The 11,962-nt window shown below is 40.9% G+C and overlaps 1 protein-coding gene across 3 annotated transcripts in view; it reads right to left on the bottom strand.

Annotated features, from left to right (window-relative positions):
- Positions 1 to 11,962, bottom strand: part of UBE2B (ubiquitin conjugating enzyme E2 B) — a 28,688-nt gene extending 16,726 nt beyond the window's left edge. Inside the window, exons 1-2 of one of the 3 annotated variants that reach the window (XM_021410482.1) lie at positions 11,687 to 11,775; positions 7,078 to 7,224 (exon numbers count right to left, since the gene is read on the bottom strand). Coding sequence is in view for 1 of the 3 variants with exons in the window: in XM_021410480.1 (XP_021266155.1) it covers positions 7,190 to 7,224; positions 11,591 to 11,951 (396 nt within the window). In the remaining 2 variants the exon portion in view is untranslated. Of the gene's footprint in view, positions 1 to 7,077; positions 7,225 to 11,590 lie in introns of those variants that run through there. The other 2 variants (XM_021410481.1, XM_021410480.1) reach the window with 2 other exon arrangements.

Below are 11,962 nucleotides of genomic sequence, written 5' to 3' on the forward strand. Positions count from 1 at the left end.
TCTTATTTAATCTTGCATTTTGTGTTGCACTTATATTTAAGAATTGTGGGGCCTTTTTGGTTTTGCTGTCTGGTCTGTGACTTGCTGCCAGTCTGTCTGTGCAGGAGCCCACGCTGCGGCAGGATTAATGGAGCGCTGACTGACAGAAATGAACACTAACAACTCTTTCTACGAGTTATCTGAGATTCACTGTATGCAGCACACACGTGGGGGAGAAAAACCACCCTGGCCCTCTGAAGAAAACAGATTTACTACAGCTAAACCTTTAATGACATCATCCATGTGTAATAAACAGTTTAGAATGCTTCACAAATTTGTATTTATGAAGTGTATGTGCTACACATAGCTATTCTTTACCAGCACTAAGCTAGTACGTCGCCATGCCTTAAACTCAAGTACTGGGACAATTATAAGAGATTAAATTGAGATTTAGATGCTAGACTATTTTTAAAATCTCTTACTCTCCTAATGCGTTTTCCCATATAATCCTATCTAAAAATTTATTTTGAGGGCTCAGAGTAAGTAGGGAAATGGGGGCTTAACGTAACCAAATCCAGAAAAAGCCTACATGAGCTACAGGTTTGAGTTGGAGCTGGGAAAAGCAGATTTCACTCACTGCATCTCAGCTTGGAAGGTGGGAGAGAATTCTTGGAAGATCTCAGAAAGAAAAGCAGAACCTCTGAGGCTCCAAGATAAGGTGTGAAAGGTAGGCAGAGCTAGCAAATTCTCCAAGAACAAAAAATAAAACAGACTTTATTTAAAGAGGCGAACTGGTTCTGACAGTAGCCTAGAAGACATCTGGATCGTGTTCCTTCCTTGCTGTGCTGCTGGCTGAAGTGATTTGGGGTGAATGAAGTAATCCTATTTCTGAACATGTCAGATTCCTCATCTGTGAAGTGGTATTGACGTCTGAAAAGCCTGCTGAGTGCTACTGATGGAAATGCTAGCTAGGACCAGTATTAAAATAGGATGTTTTCCCCACAAAAGAATGATATTTTAGTTCTTTTAGAACCGTACTGAAAAAGGAAGTTTTAAAAGGGTAGTCAAAGAAGAGCTGATAATCAAATTACCTCTGCTGTTAAATGCTTTGCACCCAGGAAACTATGATCTGTCTGCACGCTGTACACCTCCACCACTCTGCCCAGCTGGCCAATATAACATCACTGAAATAGGAAACCATAACGCAGCCAGGAACCTCCTTACAAGAAGAAAACTGGGAGGAGAGGGAGGTAGTAGTTTTACAGGTAATTGGAAATAACTATCCTGTACAGAAATATCTATTGAACTTACTGTTGCAGCTGAAGGCACAACCAGACCATAACATTTCCAGCCACAGGCTACACAAGAGATTCTTGCAAATATAGACCAACCATGCAGCTCCAGCACTTTTGGTCTTTGTCATTAGTTCCTATGATTTTTGTTTGTTTGTTTTTCTGCAGCAGAGAAAATACCAAAAATAAGTATTGATTGCCTATAAACGATTGTTTAAAAACATGCCATGGTTGCTCAACTGCTGAGACATCTCTTCCAAAGGAAAAGATTGATTTTAAGAAACAGAGGCTGAGTGAGACAAGGAGTACCTTACATCAAGCGTTATTCTGAAGTGCTGCAAACAGATTTCCTTCCGTACCATTTGTGGGGTGGTGCAGTTCTGACAGTAAAAGCTGTACTTTGTGAAACTCTGTTCAACAGCAGTCTTTAATTTTAATGGAGAAGAAGATGCAACAGATGTTGAAACAAAATAGTTATTTTTCCTAGCATAAGTACTTTAAACTCATTGGTTAATTTTTTTTTCTGTTCTTTTCACAGAAAGCTCATACAGACTGTGACAAGACAGAATTACATGGGATATACAAACATCCACTCAAAATTCAGAACTCGAATCTTCCCTTGAGATGCTTGAACACAGCTGCTAATTATCTCATAGACTGCATTTCCCTGCAGTTTGAAGAGCATACGATGCCAAAGGAGAAAGCATTCAGTAACACCATATAGTCTCCAACTGTGTGAATGCTTCTCAAAAACAGAAGCCCCTGCCTTTCTAAGGGGGGAAACCTTAAGCTAATAATTTAAGCACAGAAGTGAGAAACAACCAGTGTAGGGGACATTCCTTCGTTGAGAGTTCATAGATGAAATATAGATGAAGATCACCTTTCCTGACAAAATGAAACGGGTAGGGGAGAAAGAGAGCAATTCTCCTTGTTTCACGCAGCGGGAGGTGCACCAAACATCAGGCTCCCTGACAAAACCCATTGATGTTAAAGTATTGTTCTGCTTTTGTTCTGAGATAGATGGAATGCCTTATGTTCTCAAACTACAATGCATCCTATTCTTCATTTCCACACATCGCACCAAAAAGCTTCATCACGTTCTAGATAAGGTTTCAGTATTTGAATGCTGAAAATTTGAAAACCTGTGATCTCAGTAAAAGATCAACGTGTCCATTTAACAAACGTATTATTATTTCAGTAAGTCTTAGAAGCAAATGCAGCATTACTGAAGATGGAAACAATTTTGTTGATATCATTGGAGTTGAACACACGTAAGCAAGAACGAAGCAGAAATGTCCGCGTAATCCTCTGTGACCTCTCAATTATCTGCACACAGCACAACAGTGATTTCACTGATTACACTGAAGAGAAGTATAACTCAAACTTTCTAAGGCACGTGTGCACGTCCCTTTAACTTTCTTATTCAGTAATCGCTGAGATAGATTAATTTGCAGCGTATTCTAGTGGCAGTAAGAGTTGAAGCAGAAATACCTTTGCCCACTGTGAGTCCGTGTGCTCTTTGTGATGCTGTTTTCCATAGTGTTTTCATCCCTGCTGTAGAGCCTGATTATCAGAGCAATAGTCATTGCATGCTGAAGACAACGTATTGGCTGCTAACCACGGCAGAGTTGTGTAGGCCATACTTTGTATCTAAAGCTGGAGCTTGCTAGGACAAAGAATGACTAGTACAAAGCAACTGCTGTAACTTCCCACAGACTGAAAAACATTTCAGTAATAATATACAAGATCCTAAAAATGCAGCTTAGAGAAGTTTAACTCAAATATTTGTATCTGAGTGTAAATATTTTTTTAGATTTAGGAAAGCCTAGCACTGTCCACTGCTGCCTAGCCTCTGCTCAGACTTTATTTATCTATCTTAACCACAGTAATTAAAAAATGAAAAGCTTTCTTGACTGAACTTTTGACATTTGTTGCCATCCACAGAGTATCATCTTGATTCCTGAAACTGCCAAAACATTCACTGATTTCTAAGAGCATCAGTGTTTGATTGGAATTATCTGCCTTAACTCTACCTTTCAAATCACATCAAACCCAACTCCATTCATTACACAATTCTTAATACTAGGCCAGCCAGCTTTCACTTGTTAATGTCTACTCTTTCTGAAACATATGCAATCAGGCCCCTTTGGTGTTACATAAAACCCACAGGTGTACTGTCAAAAAAAGGCTCACTGTAGGGTGGCACTGGAAATATATTGGCATGAAGAAACACCCTCTTTAACTGAGTTGGTCAGATGATTGGTATTTGGCAGAGACTCACGGCATGACTCAGTGAAATCTTTTAACAGTGAAGCTTCTCATATAGTAAACATTCCCAAGCACTAGACTCTATAGTTTTATTTCACTGAAGCAAAATCCTATTATATTAAATAATAACGTGGAAACATTCTCTATTTTAATTTAATGAATACAGCTTTTTAAGTCTTTGCCATCTGTTCCACCCTTTAATTACTAAAACGAAAAAGAACATTCACAATCTCATCACAGAAAGAAGACCAGAAGTGATTTGGATACACAGGTGAGTATTATACCCTGACTGCTAGCACCTGTTGCATACATGGTTTCACTTGATAGTAAAGCTATGCTTTGCTGGTATTATCCCTGTTTTAAATACAGACACCGGCAGTCTCAAATGGATAAATGGTTATTCACTGCTTCACCTGAAGATCTTATTGTCTGGTGTTGTGGCATTCATTTTAGAGATAACCGCTTTCCAGGACAAGTGAATTTATCTTTGTGCTTGCAAGCCATCACACACTTGCAGCGTTCTGGGGCAAGAGATGGTACAGAAGAACAGTCAGTAAAAAGCCATGTTACAGCTACTCTTTGCCAATAGGTGTTTTTTTTTTTTTCTTTTTTTTTTTAACATCATAGGCTCCCCTCTGTAAAAGGAAAATATACATGTATTTCTTCTGCATGAGCATGTAGAAAGCATTTACATTTAAAACACATGAACAAGCAAGCATTTGCATTCAGTGGTGCTGCCCAAACGCTTGTTCATTTATATCATTTATAGACATAATAAGTTTGTTCACCTAGTAGTCACAAATTTCCTCTTAAGGATAACTTACACTTTGAAGAAAGTGCAGTTTAAGAAAAACAAAAACCAAACAACAAGCAAAACTGTTCAGCTAGCAAAATCTGCAATAGCTCCTGCAACACCTCACAGAAGGGGAAGTGAGAATTGATACAAGAGACATCTTCTGTCTCCTGATCCACCAGCCCGCAGTACCTCCTGCTCTACTGGTTTCACAGTACACAGTAAGAGCAAGAGTTATTTTCTTGAACACAGAAGCGTATTAAAGTCACACGAAACCAGAAGAACTTGTTACGAAAGAAGTCAGCCCTATCTCAAGGCTACTGTAATGTACACAACTTTATTGTGGAAATTCTTTCACTTGGTATATTACCTACACACGACTAATTCTTGTTCTATTTCAGAATGTTTGCCTGCTGCCTCCAGTTGGACACTGTCAAAAAATCAGAACAGTAGTAGCTGAACCAATTAAGTTGTTTGGACAATTATGAATGATCTTCCTTTGTAATAGATGCCATTTTTTAGGGGAAGTGTAACTATACTCAAGACAGAGAAAGCCCTTCATGAAAAGGTACACTGAGGGGCTACACAGAAACAGCTGCAACACAAGACAGTAGATTACACACAGTTACACTGCAGAGACTAGTTTATACAATATTTTTGATGACCTGGATCTCTGTGTATCACAGCAGCAAGTAAGGTTACCACTAGTTTCTGCTTTTGAACATGAAACTGACAGCTTTTGGATGCAATTACTGCCTCTGAAGAAAATTCAGCTAGTTATTCAGCTAACATAGCTCAAGGGCAGCATAAACTTGGGCAGTCTGGGCCTGTAAGCCTTCAGGATTTGTTGGCTTGGACTTCCACCAGCTGCATGTTGGCAGCCCCTGTACAAGAAACAAGCAACAAAATGTACCCACATGAGAATTCTGAGGTTAAAAAGAAGAGGGTGCTATTTTGTTACTGAACATACTCAACAGTTACCATTACTAGGATATCTACCAAAAAGAAAATTAGATGTTTGGTCACTAAGATCCCAGTTCCAGATGGGATGAGGAGAGCTTTGGCGTTATCATCTACCCGTTTTACCAGAGTTCAATGAGTCAGTTCACAGTCAATTCTTGTTCTTTGGTTAGATAACAGATTTTTATTAGCCAAACTTGTAACAGTGTATTTTTTACTGTCATTATACACAACTTCAGAGAGAAAAGCTTCTCAAGTTAGAATGGTGTTTCCAGACCTTATGAAGTGCTGGGGGATCACTAAATCCCATAGACCGAGGCTGAAAAAGGGGAAGAAAGGAAGTTATGCACAGGAAAAATGATAAAGGAGGAGAACAGAAACCAGGAAGAACAATGCTGACTGATGGAATACGAATACATCAATTAAGGATGGAGGTGATAGCAAGCTAAGACATAGGAGATTAAATTAGTAAAATATATTACTCAAAGAGAAGTGATCAGGGTTTGTTGTTACAGTTATCACTGGGGGAACTGGGAAGTCTGGTGCCTATGAAGGGAGATATCTTTTGTTCTCAGGATTGACCACTGCACTTTCCAGTCATTTTTTACCTTTCCCAAGTCATGGGAATTTGACAGAGATGATAAGGAAAGATGGAGGAAGGAGGCCCAGCTCAAGGCTGCAAGGTAAATAGTTTTAGCTAGGAAAACTGGAAACAGTACTTCATGTAAGAACACAGAGTTAGTCATGAGGAAACTCAGGTTTATCAAGTGTAGCTCCATCCACCTGAGGATACTCTCTTTCCAAGTAATTTACCATTGTTATTTCATTTTGCATGTTTATACATTTACCATTATTGCACACACAAATATTTTGACTGGCAGTGAGATGGCATGACTAGGAGTTTCTGCTTGGGCAATACAGGATTATGAAGAATGCTTATGCAAAGGACTGAGAGGTGCTGACAACACATGATTTTACAATGCCAAACCTGACTCAGTCTGTGCACCTTTGTTTTCATGAATATTAAACTGGTCCTCAAACTTTCCTCGACAAGGAAGATACATCCTATCCAGGCTTTGCATAAGCCAATACAGTAGTGCAAATAATTTCAGGTTACTGTAGTATGTTCTTCATCCCAACCCTTAAAATAAGGCTTTTGGTGAGAACACAGTTATGTAAGGCTGTGACAAGATTTGGAATGATAATTATTATCCAACTTGTCACCTATTTTTAACATCTAAAATGGAAGGCACTGAAATTCTTAATGATAATATTCAAAGAGCGAAGCACAGCAGCAAATCTATCACAATGAAATCTGATTCAGTATTAGGTTAAAAATAAGGTCAGGTTATTATTTGTAACTAGCTATCACTAATAATACACTTGTTAACCCCAGTGAAACAATATCAGGGTCTAAGAATAAATGTTCCTATGCAGTGAATATAACACAGTTCTCCCTTGTCCTTTAGCATACACACAAATAGATTTCAAAAGAAATTTTCCCTCCTCTGTCTCTCTATTCAAAGCAAGTATTTAAAGCAGCAGCCAGGATACCACATTGCTGAGAGCTGACACTGAGCTGAGTGGCAAGGCAGTAGCTTAGCAAGGCACCTTTAGCAGATTGTGTGCACCTGTTTCATCATGGAAGACATCTGTGGTATCTTCAAAACAACACTGATATAATATTAACACGCTTCTAGAAGTCATGGGCGCAATTCTCCCCAACTGGGTTCATGCTTCCTACACTAGAACACACTGGCAATGCTACGAAGAAAACATATTTACCTGGCAGGAAAGAGGGGGAGGAATAGCTCACATTTTCTTGCTCCAATCCTTTCCGCAGTTGTTATAGCTTGATTCTCCAGTTGCTTGACCCAGATGAAGGTCAATAGGATAGTCACTGTAATGTAGCATTAACTGAAGAGTAAAAATCTGAGAGAGGAAAAAAAGAAAAAAAAAGCATTGGCAATAATGCAGAGAATCTCACTCATTCACTCAAATAAATAAATAGGCTACAGAATGACTACAGCAGGTAGGCATTGCCTGTCTTAAGTGTAACTGAAACTCTGGGACAAGAAAAAGAATCACAGGATAAAGAGTCCTCTCTGTTGGCTGAACTGCACTGTGTACTTCTTTCCCATTATCACAGCACTTTGCAAGGGCATAGTTAAAGAGCAGAAATGTTATGACAGGCACAGGTAGAATGTCTTGGAGAGTTCAAGCTTAACATTCTTAGATCTGCAGGTAGGGTACTCAGTTCTCCTGGATTCATGGGCATTTAATAGGATTGTAGCCTCAATCCAAAGAAACCAATCCTCATTACAGACCTAACGACTCCTGAGATAAATTAGCTAGCTGCCTGCTTTTGGATTAGTTTCCACATTTTTCCATAAATCTATGCACCAAGATGAGGAGAGAAAACACATCCTGCAGAGGCTTTAGTCCTAATTCAGTTGTCACACTGAGTGTGAGATCTCACAGAAACAAGCAGAGCAATTCTGTGCTACGATGTTGCAACTTGGAAAAAAAAACACAAACACCTCTTAAAAGACCTACATTTTTTGGATTCCTAAAGTCAATCATTTAAAAGCCAGAGACAGTGGTTACTCCATAGTATCCTGGCCCACGAAGCAGAGATACAACAATAAACAATAAAAAGCTTGATTTGCATTATCTCCATGACAACCGATTGCATGCATTAACAACGTGTTGTGTCCCTGAGTGCTTAAACATAGTTTATAGAAAGAAAAGACTCAAGACAAGGAGAGCTTTCCCAAACGAAGTACTTATGATGTGAGTTGTGCTGATCTGAGCAGAACAGGAGCACCAGAAAGCCTCAAGTCCTCTGGCAGAAACTTAGCAGGGCACTTCACAGATGTTTACGTTATTGGTTTAAAAGGAAGGAATTTAAGCACGTGCCCGACTATCTACTGAACTTGACTCTAAATGCTTCTGTCATGTTTGGCAGGTTAGTTAACTACTGTCCCCTCAATGGGGCTGAAACCATGTCTTTGTCTATCTGGCAACAGCAGCGAAGCGTCTGTCCTGGCAGCGGTAGTATTTGCAAAGTGCCCTAAAGATTTGGACACCTTAGGATGGTGAGCAGGGTTTTCAGAACTGAGGAAGAGCGCGGCTGCGTGCCCAAGGGCTCGGTGAGGGGCATGCATCAGCAGTAGATGTGGCTTTAGTAGTGGAAATACATTGGGAAGCGTCTAATCCTCCGGAACTTCTTCAGCTTTGCAAAACATTAAAAATCTAATATTTGTGAATGAGCAACCTTTGCCTAAGTCTTTTGACTACGAAATATCTGTACTTACTGATTTGAAAATGTAATTCTCAGTTACTTTGCAACCTTTTCTTTCAACAAGACCATACACATCTAACTTTCTGCACAACACCAGACAGAACTCTCAACCAGCAAATTTCAAATAATATGTACTGTGGTATGAGATGATTGGTATTCCTCCCTTCACAGAAACCATTTAATGGAACTCCTAAATTTAAGGGTGGTATTAGTGATGCCAGTGATTTTGTCACGCACTATCTGGACTCCGGAGTGAGTCAAACATAAAGCAGTTATATTTGCTCATGCTGACATAACAAATGTCTGACATAAATAGCTTTTTGTCTAGTTCTCATCTTTGGCAATCATTCTGCTAAGAATCACAAAGCTTATCTAACTGAAGGGGACTAACGAGACAAAGAATGCACTGTATTTTGTCTGGAGGCCGATGTCTGAACACAAGATGTAAATTTCTGGTCTAATTTGATCAGGAAAAGTCCATTTGCCCCCAGAGGCAGAAGACTTCTACAGTGAAGCATCAACTTCTACACTCTTCGCTGACAAAAAAATCCACACACATTAACCCAAGAAATTAACCCTAGATTATAATTAAGAGATACCACCTTCAGATAATATAGCATAGTCTTCTAATTCTGCATTTAGCACTGAAACACCATAGCAACAGACACTTCAGACATGCATTGGCAGATAATTTAGATCTAGTAAAATATTCACATAGAGATAAATATGAAGAAAACTAATTTACATGTTGCTTACTCTATAATGGCCAATCGAAACTATGTTCACTTAGCTGTATGATGCCTCACAATATAAATCTGCATACTTTAAACACTGACTCATGTCTTATACTGCGAAGGAAATGTTGGTGTTACTGCAGTAGCTGACAAAATGATTGCAACTGCTAACGTACGTGTGAATGGATCTGAGACTTGTTTCAGACTGTTACAGTATTAGCTGGCACTATAGATGGCTTTGCAAAAAAAAAAAAGTGGAATACTCTACCAACCTGATGTGTGTAAGCACAGGTGCAGCCAGCTTCAGTAGTAAACCTTTCTAAAAAATGCCATAAACATGACACGCTCGTCAGTGACTCGAGAGCTAGGGCTGCACACGGCAGTACAGACAATCCTTGAATCGTCACGGCAGCCACACCCAGTACATCTCCTTGGCTACAAACCACACACACACAGCAGCCTGGCACAAATACAATACACGAAACACTAAGTATTATTTCTACCAGTTCACAGTTTAATCTTGCCGCGTATCTGAAAGACTGCCAAACCCCCAACTTATGCAATGCGGCAGGTATTCTTTCATTATTTCCCTTCCCTTTGAAGGTTCTGATAAGTATCTGGGAGAGAAGAGAGAAGCAACCACAATTCACTCAGCTATTGATTATGACTCTCAAGAAGGCGGAAGGGATCTGACTTCTGATCCGAACACAGTTTATAGGCTATTTGAGACAACACAAGGATAAAGAACTGAGCTAGTTGTTTGAGATGGAACCCCAATTGTTTCCCTTCTGTGTGAGCGCCCAGATAACTGGATCCAAATTATTGCTGTGCCGAGTCCTGAATTCTCTTCTAGTCAATGGCACAACTTCAGCTGCAAGCAAGGAATGATGAATCCCCTACCTCTTCAAGCAGTGCTTGCATTGATAGCTAAGAGCTATAGCTGTCTTTTCAAACAAGAAAGGAACCTTTTCATAGCAGAGCACTTTAACACCAGGCTCCTGTGAACCTATGGCAGGTTTGGGAACCATTGCATTTGCTTTAGACAGCAGTGATCACTATTGCAACCTGTAAGGAGCACTCCCTAATGCATATTACCTGTGTTTTCTCTGCACATATCAGATAAAGCGTCACAAGACTTTGGATGTAGTTTCACAAGCAAGCAAGTTTAGATTTTCCTACTGCTGGAAAGGCTTTATTTCTCCTCTTCAGCTTTTTTGAACACTCACTTTTGCTGGCAACAGAGGTGGCACACTGCAGAAGCAGAACTGTGACCAGCAACAGCCTCATGCAGCTCCCTGCTGAGAATTCCTTGCTCTGGATCACCTCTGCAAGGTGCTGAAGCACTTATTTCTCCTGGGACTAAGGCACAGAGTACTAATCTTGTAGGTTGAGATTTTTATGAATGTTGTGGAAAGTAAATTAAAAAAACAGCAGTAATTATTATTTTTTGTAGTCAGGGTAACATCGAGATCAGAAAGAATTCAGAATCTGAGTTTCACCGGGAATTCCATTATCTCTATGAAAACACAAAGCTAAATATGGTGTTTGAATATCTTACTATGCCAGAAGAACAACAATTACTACAGAAAATAAACTTTAACTTGGCTAGTTAAATGAAAGATGATGTTATTGCACTATGCTTTTTCCATTTCTTTGTTCAAGATTATTTGGGGGGAAGCAGTGCCACGAAGCAAATACTTGCAATTTTTCAGTGAATAACACTTTTCCTTCTACAGTTTTAAAGTACAAAACTACAGGCATTTGAGGATGCAAACCTATGGAAAGGATGCCAAGGAAAAAAATGGAACACCTGAGGAAAGGCACGCAAAAAAAATGCACATCTTATTGGGAGAGCATGACATCAAGGAACTGAGACTGATCTGTGACAGCAAGCATTCTTTCCCCTTTGCTCACTATTTTGTTTCTTTGCTTTAATAGCAGGCAAAGAATTTAACCCTTTCCACTCCCTGTTAGGCAAACCCTGCCAGAGACAACTGACACCGGGAAGCCTTTGGTGATTGGGTAATCCCAAAAGGGCCCATTGTGTCCGGATTCTGACCCACTTTACTGACAGCTAAGGCCCACCAGTGTCCCGTACACTGCTGACAGCTCACACTGCAGTCAGTGCCCCTCAGTTCCTCATCCCCAGGGGTTCGCGATAATTGCGCTCTGCACTACGAGCGCACAGAGTGCAGCAGGCCGCACTCAATTACAAACGCCCCTCTCCCTCTACAAGACCTCCAGAGGCCAGGCACCGTACCCAGACTATGCTCCCCGAGGAGGGCAGCTCTCCCGACTCCTCGGGGATGCGGACGGGTGCCGAAGCGCTGCCCCACAAAGGTCCCCACAGACGCACCCGCGGTGCCGGACGGGCGGGAAAACCTCCTGACCTCCTGCTCCTCCCGCGCGTGCGCAAAACTCCCAGCCCCCCCAGCTACTCTGCGCCGCGCAGAGTTGCGCATGCGCAGCCTCAGGTGCTTTCCAGCCTGCCGGGCCCGTCTTCCCCGTAGCGCGCAGGCGCAGTCTCTCCCGGCTACTGCGCATGCGCCGTCACCTCCCATGGCGGCTCCCTCCCCTCCCCATAGTGTAGTCGGGGCCGTGACGTCAGCAGCGGCGGCCATTACACGGGCAG

This window comes from Numida meleagris, chromosome 12 (assembly GCF_002078875.1).
Source record: "Numida meleagris isolate 19003 breed g44 Domestic line chromosome 12, NumMel1.0, whole genome shotgun sequence".
NCBI lineage: Eukaryota > Metazoa > Chordata > Aves > Galliformes > Numididae > Numida > Numida meleagris.